Consider the following 11,466-nt stretch of genomic DNA (forward strand, 5'->3'; position numbering starts at 1 on the left):
CTTTAAATATATTTATTCTACCTACAGTTTAGGCTAGGTCTTTCAAGTTTCATGCGTATTTCCCCTTACATTATAACCTAAAAATTACAAAAATACCAACACTCGTAATTTCGTTTCGTACTAGACTCGTATTGACTTACAACAATCGATTTAATTATTTATACCAGGATTCTTTTCTTTTAAATAAAGCATGTTGAGTATATTGAAAACTACATTAAGCAATAATCTTAAAACATTTTGGGCTGCTTCATTACCAAGTATAACTGAGCTATCTTCTCAACAAACCCGGGTAAATAATAGAATTATATATTAATTAATTTTGTATACAGAAAAATACATTTTTTACTTATCTTGCAGAATACATTCATCTTAAAACGCAAATGTCAACCAGGCCTAGTAAAGAAAAACAAAACAATGCCAAAATTGAAAAGTAGACATTTTGTATATGAACTAGTAGAAGATACAAATATTAGGAAAAAAGAACCAATTAAATTAATTTTATTAGCCCATGTTGATGGTTTGGGTACTCCGGGGGACATAATTTCTGTACCACCCAATAAAGCATATGAAACATTAATATTACCAAAATTAGCTGCATATGCATCTCCTGCAAATATTGAGAAGTATAACCATTTGAAAAACGCAAATTCTGATGAATCTGTTATTCCATTTACCATAAAAAGAACATTGAATCTTTTATCATCTTTAGTATTAATAGTACCAATGTCATTGGATACACCTTGGGTGATAGAAAAATGGCATTTGAGAACATCCTTGCGACTGGCAGGATTTTGTGTTCCAGAAGAAGCAATTACAATGCCAGAAAAAGAAATAACAGGTCCTGATTTAAATAAACAAAATAAAGAATTTTTTATAACTATTACTATAGAGAAAAAATATGATGTAAAAGTAAGGTGTAGATTGCTTCATTGTACTCCTGAAGAAGCAAGAAGGCCAGTCCTTCCAGAATTTTTTTACAGGAAATTTGCTGAGGCAATATTTCCAGAAGATCAACCAATTTTGGACAGCCTACCTAAGCATCGTCAATTTATCACAGATGATGAGTTAGAGATGAATTTTTAACAAAAAATATAGGATTAAAATAAAATATGTTTATGTCAAGTAACTGATATTTTTCTTGATTTCACCATTCTATTTTACATTTAATCAACATGTTTATGGTAAAAATGAAACAAGTATGTACTTCGTTTATTAATCGTTGTCAAATGATGCGCTCATATTTAGTCGCTATTTATAACCTTTCATTCACCTCAGCATATATTCTACAAGATTAAGGATTTAGGGGTACTGATTACTGCAGGCTATTAATAAAAAAAGTAATTCTGGAAATAAATAGGAGAGGGTGGATAATTAATATTTTGTGTAATTAAATTTAAAGTATATTATGGAAGAAAGTTATTTTACGTGGGACGAAAATAACAAAAAATTAATTTTAGTTGGGTAATTTCCAGTTCATGCATATAGGCATTTTTATATGTAGAATACAATTTATTTTAGGTTAGACTGAGAACTAAATTCTGCTAATTTTAAAACCTTTAGGTATCAGCAAATTAAAGAAGTACCCTCAATAGGACAAGAAAATGATTCTCGTAAAGCTGATTCACAAAAATTATATTGTCCACATGCAAATCTATTCTTGGAATTCCGTGAAAGTTTAACTCCTATTGAAAAAGTACATTAAACAGCGCCCATTTTAAAAATAAAATTATCAACAAAATAAAATATATAATTTTCAGATTAAATTTAGAAAAAGGTATCAAAGAAAATCATCTACAAAGGAAACTGATATTGTCTATTTAAAAGATATAAAAGATCTTGTTTTATATCTACTTTTATCACCAGTTAACAATCAATTTAAAGCTTTTTTTCAAGTACCCCTGGTTGATCGTTTTTTACGAGCATGCATAATTTACATTCAAGCATACACTGATATATGGGAGAAAATGCAACAAGAGTATGCAGCAACTTTGAAGCAATTACCTAATCCTTTAACAGGTGGTAAAAGGGGTCAATATGCTAGACAGCTACAAATTATTCGTCATGTATTAGGTGCTGTATATGCTGAATTGTTATTAGCATTTCAGCATGGTAATTTATATCACCATATGATTTCTGGTAACAAAGAGATATTATCTAATTCAAGACCATCTAATGAGAAAGATCTAAGAACCTTTGAAATTTTGTTTGGTTTGACACACCGTATTGTGTGGGTTGCTTTGCAAAGAAAATATTTTAATCTGATTGGTAATATATAGTAGCTATATTTATTAATATATTATTTCTTTGTTAGACTCTTATAATCGATAATTGTTATTTATCCATAGAATTGGAATTACATAGAATATTTAGGACAGATATCTATAACATTGCTGCAAGAAATTTACTAAGTAATAGTAAATTGAAGAATATGTTAGAAAGTGATATGAACGTATTACAAGGATCATACATGTTCTCAAAACATAAACTTTTAAGAAATACACCCTTATTACATGATCTATTACATTTAAGCACTGACAAGGGTACTGTATCATATATTATTTTGTTATTCAACCATCAAATTTATAAGAAATTGATCAATTATAGGAGAAGACACATCTAATAATTCGCCTGAGGCGCAAATACTTTACTGGAAAAATGCACTGATTGTGAAAGAAAAAGAATTGTCTCAGCTGCAAATAAAAATAGGTATACTGGGAGAGGACCGATCTAATTTCGACCTCATGTTAATACGACTCGAACGTGATAAAATTTAACAGATAAAAAATATCGACAGCATTTATTTATAAAAAATCTTTAAATTGATCGATTAACCCCGTCAACATTTTATTTTTTCATAACACACGTCATAAACACGGGTTGGCGCTGTCCACCCGATTGATTAAATGTCTGACCTCTTATTCTGTTTAAATAAATACTGAAGCAAAATGCTATACTAAATACTGAAAACCATTTTAAAATATAAAGTAATTATTGCATTAGACAAGTTTTTAATGATTATACTAATAGTTTGATTAGTGCGATTATTTAATTTATTGATTGGTTTTAATCATTTCCTTGCAAATATAATTACAAGTTTCTTTGCAATTTTGGATAAAATAATATATTATTTTGCATATTAAATTTTGGAAAAGAGCCTAAAATGAAACGCATAACTAAATTTTAACTAAGATGGAAGTGTTTAAAGTCATAAAAAGGGGGGAAGGGACGCTTTGTATTCTGAGAATAACGGGAGAGGGGTTAGTGGAATGAACGGTGCAAGGCAACATTTGACGCGTCGCATTTTACTACGCCGTGGAACTTGGCTCTCTTTCCTATGAATTATTAAGGAAAAAGCAAGCAATTGTTATTAATTTTATATTACAAAATTAAATACATTGCGTGTAAATCTTATTATGTAGAAGATTTAATGAAATATGTAGAAATAGAGTAAAAGAAACAAAGAATATAGCGGACTACTTTTTGTTCGTGGCGCGTAAGGATACACAATAGTTGAGCGGACGCAGGTATAAAACGACCCACCAAGTGACGCGCACAGGGCATTCCTTTGATCGGCGTTGGAGAGTGATGACTGTGCTGGCGTGGTTACTGTGTATCACAAAGTTCTAGTGCAAGTAGGAGTTCTCACCAACAAATATTGAACCAATTGCAGGTTGGTGTAATCATTGATTACAATTACTTAATAGCTAATTGAAGAGAATATACAGAAACTGACAAGAGAAACGCAGGAAGAAGAAATTTTGAAACCAAAGAATTTCGTGAGTCGTCAAGATGGTTGCAAAATCACGTATCCGAGAAGTAGATTTAGCTTTGCTGAGTCATACGGAAAAGCTGGCCAATTGGATCAATCGGGTTCGTCATAAGAAGCTGACGCATCGTTATAAACCGAAGCGTGACCTTCGCGTACAAGCGGTTTTAACCAACGCCCTTGTTAAAGCGGAGTACGAATTACGAACGAAACAAATTAACAGAGTAAAAAAGTGGCAAATGTTGAAGCAGCAATTGCTAAAAAATGAACTGAATTACCAACAAACATTTGAAGATGATGACCCGTGGAAAGGTCAATTGTGCCCGGAACTCAAGAGTTTTGATACATTTATGTCAAAACTGAGCGAAATCAAAGAACCTTTGCATCGATGAAGCACTATCAAGGGAGACGACCGAGCCTGAAAGCCTTGATCGTCAAGTTTATCTCAAGACATGGGCCCTACTATGGACCTGCATATAACGATTGACGCCGCTTGTCAGTATACATTTACGAAGATGTGGATACCCCATCTAACAGCTTCCAGACACACTTTGCAGTACCCGCCCTACCATGGAAACTGGATATCACGTCACTACCCTTGTGTATATCTAGCTGTTTTTTACTTGCAGTCTCACCGTTTGAGATGGCTTATGGGTCTGGGTGGAGGAAGTTGCTGTATTCTGGTGATGCTAGGGGGGCGTACCTCAGGAACCAAAACCACACATTCTGATCTCTACGCCTGTCACCAGTTTGGTTTGTAACTGTATCGATTCCAATGAACGACTTTTTTTTAATTGAAACAAAGCGCTTTGTAAAAGAACCAAAGTAATTTTTTTAGATTTGATTCAATCTAGTTTAATTATTGTGCAAGTTAGTCTTGCATATAATACTTGTGTACCTGTTTAGCTAATTGTCTTTGATTTGTGATAATATAAATAATTAAATTTTATTCAGAACATTAAGTTAAGAAGTAACTGATCTCGTAGCATTTAGGTTGCATATTTTAGAATGGTAAGCGTTGAGATGGATTGTGTGAGATATTTTTATTAATTTTCATTATATATAAATACATATATATATATTTTATACTTTCTAGATATTAGTACTCATGATGAATAAAGCAAAAACTTTAAAAAATGACCTTCCTTTTTGTTATTAATATATATCATTGTTCAAAATATTAATACCTTGAATCCTTTTCAGTATGACATGCGTCCTAGAAATCGTGTAAGGCAAGCTGGAAGGTTTCTCTATTGCGATCCAAGTTTTTGATGGGAAGCAACAGGAGTTTATGGCCATATATATGTATTCGGAAGTTCGAGAGAGCGGTGAGAGGAATGTTTTGTAATAGAGGAGGAAGGGAACAGTCTTTTTTTTTCTAGACGTCTGATACAGCTTGGCCACCCTCGATTATACTGAGAGAGTCATACTCAATCATATCGTCACATCTCTGTTCACACAAGCAACTCGCACATTGTCCCAAAATGACGCACAGCTCTTTCGATAGCAGAAAAGTGAAAGTACTACTTGGTGAGAGTATCCCTAATTTTTAGTTTTACCAAAATGTTTCCTCAGGTAGAATGTGGAAGCAAATAATATGAAATACGTGCCCTTGGCAAATGGTTGTTATGGCTGTCATAGACGATAATATCTTGACAGGACGAGAGAGAGAAAATTCCAAGAAGTCTACAATACTGGGTCTTACATTTATGTTAATAAAATAGGTATTTATAAGGTATGAAAAATGAAACTTCCAATGGTGAATTTTGCTATAAAGTAAATAAGGTTTCAAGAAATTCTAAAGACAATTGTATACGAAATATTCTTGTTATATTTAATTATCCAGATGAAATTCTGTATTTCGTAAGCAATGTGGTTTGTGGCGATAACAGTATTTTCACAGATTAGAGAAAGGTCCGGTCTCCCCTCAATAACATAATGCAGCACGGTGGTTACGTTTGGGTCATTATCAAAGCACATGTAGGAAATGGACTAACGCCTCGCGGTTAAACTGAATATACGAGGCGAGCTCACTATCTTGTATTATAAAAGGAGAGATGTTCTATTAAGGAAGAAAAGTAAAATGCCATTCAGATAAGAGTTTTTATTAGTATATGTGTGCAATGTGATTGAAGAATCAGTAGAAAGGTGGGAGGGGAGGGGGGAAAGGATCTACGTTTTTTTTATCGCAGAAGTACAAGCTCTCAGACTTCATCTTCTACAACCATTCAAGTTTTATGAATTGATCAACCGCTCAATCAACGTTACAATTAATGCTTAAAAGCAGAAGGGAACCATGGCGCAGCGGTTCCCTGTACAATACATGGAAAATTCATTCAGTGTCTGCCAAGCTGATTTCATTTATATGTTTCTTACATTAGAGGTTTGCCAAATAATTATGGAATCTCGTATATTTTTGATTTATATAATTGGAATATGTATCGTTCTTATATTGCTAAAGTATCAATCTTAATACTTTTTGGTGGATTGTTGGGTTATTGTTTTATGCAATAGGAATACACCCCATCGATAAGTTTCACCTACTTAAATCTAGAAGAGTACCGGACCTAAAAGAGTACAGCTATATTGCAATGAGGGAAGGCTCATTGGAAATGGATACTTCTATTCAAATTGAACAATTCAGTATTTCTTAATTATTTTTTAAATTATACGCTATACGAAATAATAAGTTCGTGAATATACACAAAGGGGTATATTGAGAAAGAAAATTTTGTTTAAGTCACAGATGAAAATCTGCAAATCCCACTATCGACCGACTTCAAAAATCCGTGGACCAACTGTGGACACAAGCGTTGAAAAAATCACGAAGAAGGGTGTTTAACTAATTGTATTTCTATAACGAGCCGTTCTTTGTTTCTCCCTGGCTTTGCTTATACATCAGATGAAAAGGAAGGCTGATCAATCTGCACTAAACCGTGAGTTTCAAGAATGTGAGTTATTGTGCAATCAGGTATGATTGTTATTTTTGGTTGTGTTGATTATTCACAATATCATTATTACTTTTCAAAGTCTGAGTGAGTATAAAGCAGGTAAATTCGATTCTTTTCTTTCCTGTAAGTACTCTCAGCCAGTAACGAATTCCAAATTAATGGTGTGTTGTTAGGAACTTGAAGAATTTGTTAGTAGCTAAATCTTCATTTACAGACGAGCAAAACTGATATTTTTTATTTGAATGACTCATTTCTTGATTACTTATCAAGTAATATGGATCAATATAGATAGAAATGAGCTAGTTATTACCATTGTACAGAAATGGTATAAATTTGGGTCAAGTAATTAAAGTGGAATTAAATAAATTGATACAATTATACATTAATGCTAAAATATATGCAGGTAACGTCATTATGTTATGTGGGTTAGGGGGGGGAGATAATACTTTGTTTATAGGTATAGGTAATCTCATTGGATCATTGGAATATAAATGAACAATAAGAATATAACTCGTTTTGATAATCAATGTTATTAGATATATGTGTGTAAGAGTTCCTATAAAATTTGGAGAATTTACAAATTTTATCCTTCATAAAACAAAAATGGGTGTAATCAGCTGGTTAGCGGAGATCTACGTATCGTTATACATAATTTTTCTACCTGCTTCTTCAAAAATTTGGCCATGGTGGCTAGTTTGTGTTGGTTGTTTTTTTTAGAAATCCTGTACTGGTTAAACAATGATATCAACATCAAATATTACAACGAAGAATTACTGCTTGAAAATTCAAGTCATTTTACTGCATTTGTATTCAATTTAACTCTCACATTTGGCTTTTCAACTTCCGTTATTCATACGTATACCAGCTTTGTTTCTTGGAAATCTTTCAATAAGCGTTGAATTTGAAACTTTCGTAAAAGAATTCTTCGGCCTGATGATATCCACAAGTGACATCTAAGGAAAATTGGATAAATTACCAAAGTTTGATCGATATAATCTTAAATTACAATAATAAATATTTGGTGACATAGAAAATGAATTAATTCTGAACAAGTCAATAAATTACGCGAAAGGGAGATTAGCAGAGTTCCAGCAAAACTATTTTCTTCCTCATTAAAAAAAGGTATTTATTTTCAGTATTCTTAACACGATGATATCCAAAAACATAGTCTTAATGCAACTATCTTTTTCTAGGTCCATTATTTATTTTTAAGTATACGTTGACGTATTCTTTTGAAAAATATACTATTTTCCACATCACAAAAGCATAATTGAAAACATACAATTGAAAATATTAAATTTATACGGTTTTGCGTTCATTTCTTGGAGCTTACTTAAATGAATGAAAAGAGTAATCAGGATCGTACTAAGTTCTGGAATTTAGTTAGTTTTAAAACAATATTTTCCCTGCTTGATTTAAACAATAACTACATACATAATAATGCTCGAACTAGAGTAGAGTTTTGCATGTGTGTTGTGTGTGTGTGTGTATACTTAAGAGGGAGAATCCAGCAATACCGTACAGCGTACGTTCTTTATTGAATGTTTATAATAACTATTTTTCTAGAAGCATTGAGATTACTTTATTAGCATACAATTGTTTTAACACCTAATAATATATATATAAAGTTTTATTTTCCTATTCCAATAATTATACAGCCAACACTACTGTCTTGCAAATGTTATAAATATATATGTAAATGTGTTTTAGTGGGCTTAAATATTTGAAGCTATCTTTAATACGAGTGAAAAATACTAAACCAGTCTGAATAATATTGTTGTGAAGCGAACATCTGTATATGAATGAATACCTTGAGAGATTACATTATTAGGCAATAGGGCATATAGAGATACATCTTACACAATGAAGTTCCTCCATGGGTAACGTTATCACAGGAATGTAGACCTTTTGTCAAAGCTGGATTGAAGATCTTTACAGGACAATGAATCTTTGAACCTGCCCAACATAGAATATGAAAATCTTCACTGGAAAGCAAGACCGCAGACTTGAAGATAGTACAATATGAAGATCATCACTGGACAACAAGACTTTGAATCTGAATAATGTAGAGTATGAAGATCTTCAAAGGACAGTACGACCTTCAACCTCCCCAACGTGGAATATGAAGATCTTCACTGCAAAGTAAGACCTCAGACTTGAAGATAGTAGAGTATGAAGATCATCACTGAACAACAAGACTTTGAATCTGAATAATGTAGAGTATGAAGATCTTCAAAGGACAGTACGACCTTCAACCTCCCCAACGTGGAATATAAAGATCTTTATTGGAAAGCGGGAGCGCAGACTTTGAATTTGTAAAATATGAAGATCTTCACTAGGCAAGGGGAGTTTGAGCCTGCATATCGGAATTTTGGGCTTGGACAGCGGGATCTCGAACCTAGGCTGCATTCCAAATTACGCATGAAGTGCATAAAAAGTATAGTTTATGTTACATTTATTATAGAATTTAAGCGTTTATTGTGCGCATATGCGTTACCTGAAACGCACTCCTAGACAACGGCACCTCTCGTACCTGGACAACGGCACCTCTTGTACCTGGACAACGGCACCTCTTGTACCTGGACAACGGCACCTCTTGTACCTGGACAACGGCATCTCTCGTACCTGGACAATGGGATCTTAAATCTGGACTGCGGGATCTCTGACGTGGACATCGGAACCTCGGACCTGGACATCGGGACCTCGGACCTGGACATCGGGACCTCGGACCTGGACATCGGGACCTCGGACCTGGACATCGGGACCTCGGACCTAAACGGATTTAAATATCGGAACCTCGGACCTAAACGGATTTGGACATCGGAACCTCGGACCTGGACGGATCTGGACATCGGGACTTGAACGGATTTGGACATCGGAACCTCGGACCTGGACATCGAGACCTCGTACCTGGATATTGGGACTTTAGATTTGGATAACGCAACCTAGGACCTGGACACCTTCACCTTGGATCGGGAAAACGGAACCTCCTACCTGGACTTCTTCACAAAGCGGGACATGAGGATCATTTAAGAAGCATGGAATATGAAGATCTTTAATAGAAAATGTAACCTCGAACGTGACTTTCCGAATTACGTGGAATATAAGGATTTATATTTGACATTCCTCGAGTTTGGACAATAATAGTCACTACTTTAGACAACATAGGAATGTCGATCGCTAACTGAAATTTGAGCTACAGGAAAAATAATCTGTTACTTAAGCTTTCTGACTTAGACTCTACTCCACAACTTAGTAAAACTAAACTTAAATTAAAATTATATCAAGAGGAAATAAAATGATTGTATGTTTTATAAACAAAAATCTTATTTTTCACATTTTAGCAAACTGCTTGTCTTATAAAAAAATTAAATTTTGTTTTTCGTTTTAGATAAAACTTTTATTTACTAGATAATTTTAACTGTCTGGAAAGTAATAAATGTTACATTTATTAGGGCTACATTTGCTTGAATAAAGAAATATCTTAAATAATATTTTATTGTACATTGAAAATTTTAAATACCTATAAAAATATATTAATATTTAAGTTGTTCTAAGCATTTTAGATTTTTTGGCTTCATCCAGCTGCTCTCTTACTTCTTTCAGGAATTCTCGTCTTTCTTCTAGAAATCTTGCATATTCTTCCTCTTTTAAATCTTTTACTACTTTGATACCACATGTGCGGCAAATACCAATCAACATATTACAAATTTGTTCCAAAGTAAGCAAAGACAGTGGTGGATCTTGTGATTTAATCACAGCTATTTCATATAGATGCTTTAAAGTTATTTTTCCAGCTATCTCCTCTATATAATTTAATAATTATATACAAATAAATACAATAATCCATACAAAATATTGAAAATAGTAATAGATTATATAAATGATAAACTAGTTACTTTTTGTACTGCCAGTTGATGCTTTCTCGATGCCTGCTGCTTGTTTTAAAAAATACGTTGCTGGAGGATTGTGAATAGTTAATTCATATGTACGATCATTATTAACTTTGACCCTAACAGGTAATGGAATTCCTTGCTTATAATGTTTCGTTTTTTCATTAAAGTCTTTAACAAATACTGGTATATTTATATTCCTCTGTAAAAAATTGAAAATAATAAGTAAATTTTCTATCTGTCTCATACACTATTCTAGACACTTTTAGTGAGTCAGTGGATTACAAAATTTGAATAATTTTATGTTTCAAAGCTTAATTTAATACAATCTATTTTATATAATACATTAATTAATTATTGCTAACCGTTCCTAGCTGTTGTCCAAGTGGTGGACTTGCCGTTGCCAAACCTGCTGGAATATTGGTACGTAGTTTCGAAGAATGATCAATTTTTGTCGCCATAAGCTTAACTAACCTCTTTCTTAATCCTCCTTTAATTCTCGAACTCATATTTATTTTCAAAATAGTGTAAAAGATAGATTCTTTTGTATACTTAAACGGAGTAAAGCATTGAGGTTATAAACGTAACTGTGTAAGTACGTAATCGCATGGACGGAGCAGACGACGGAGCTTTAAGGTTGATTCTCAAGTATTCGCCGCGGTCATCCCGACATTCCCGACCCATGAATCCCATGATCCCGTCCAATTTGTCATGGGAAGGAGCTGGTCAAGTTTTAAGTACTTTATGAACGCATTAAATGAGTTCAATGTAAAGACAAATATGTGCAGAGGAAGTATGTTGCAAGTTGCAACGAGAAAGTAATTTCTGAACGTACATATGATGTTGATGTGTTGGT

The 11,466-nt window shown here is 33.2% G+C and overlaps 4 protein-coding genes across 4 annotated transcripts; 3 read left to right on the forward strand and 1 right to left on the reverse strand.

Annotated features, from left to right (window-relative positions):
* Positions 1-47: 47 nt before the first annotated feature.
* On the forward strand, positions 48-1,117 carry mRpL9 (mitochondrial ribosomal protein L9). Its single transcript, XM_066741850.1, has 2 exons — positions 48-289; positions 358-1,117. The coding sequence occupies exons 1-2, from the start codon at positions 191-193 to the stop codon at positions 1,081-1,083; spliced, it is 825 nt and encodes a 274-aa protein (XP_066597947.1). The 5' UTR covers positions 48-190; the 3' UTR covers positions 1,084-1,117.
* Positions 1,118-1,405: 288 nt separating this feature from the next.
* LOC136778898 (protein phosphatase 1 regulatory subunit 36-like) lies at positions 1,406-2,932 on the forward strand. The gene is made up of 5 exons (XM_066736070.1): positions 1,406-1,461; positions 1,561-1,693; positions 1,758-2,265; positions 2,346-2,540; positions 2,608-2,932. Exons 1-5 carry the CDS (start codon positions 1,406-1,408, stop codon positions 2,772-2,774), a joined length of 1,059 nt encoding a protein of 352 aa, XP_066592167.1. The 3' UTR covers positions 2,775-2,932.
* A 744-nt stretch (positions 2,933-3,676) lies between these two features.
* LOC136775627 (uncharacterized) lies at positions 3,677-4,389 on the forward strand. The gene has a single exon (XM_066730582.1). It carries the CDS (start codon positions 3,790-3,792, stop codon positions 4,156-4,158), a length of 369 nt encoding a protein of 122 aa, XP_066586679.1. The 5' UTR covers positions 3,677-3,789; the 3' UTR covers positions 4,159-4,389.
* Positions 4,390-10,230: 5,841 nt separating this feature from the next.
* mRpL11 (mitochondrial ribosomal protein L11) lies at positions 10,231-11,236 on the reverse strand. The gene is made up of 3 exons (XM_066730568.1): positions 10,976-11,236; positions 10,617-10,812; positions 10,231-10,523 (listed from the first exon to the last, which is right to left on the reverse strand). Exons 1-3 carry the CDS (start codon positions 11,117-11,119, stop codon positions 10,261-10,263), a joined length of 603 nt encoding a protein of 200 aa, XP_066586665.1. The 5' UTR covers positions 11,120-11,236; the 3' UTR covers positions 10,231-10,260.
* Positions 11,237-11,466: the final 230 nt, after the last annotated feature.

The sequence above is a fragment of the Prorops nasuta genome, unplaced genomic scaffold (assembly GCF_024137725.1).
Source record: "Prorops nasuta isolate Cenicafe-Biocafe unplaced genomic scaffold, Cenicafe_Pnas_1.2 PNAS00002, whole genome shotgun sequence".
Taxonomy (NCBI): domain Eukaryota; kingdom Metazoa; phylum Arthropoda; class Insecta; order Hymenoptera; family Bethylidae; genus Prorops; species Prorops nasuta.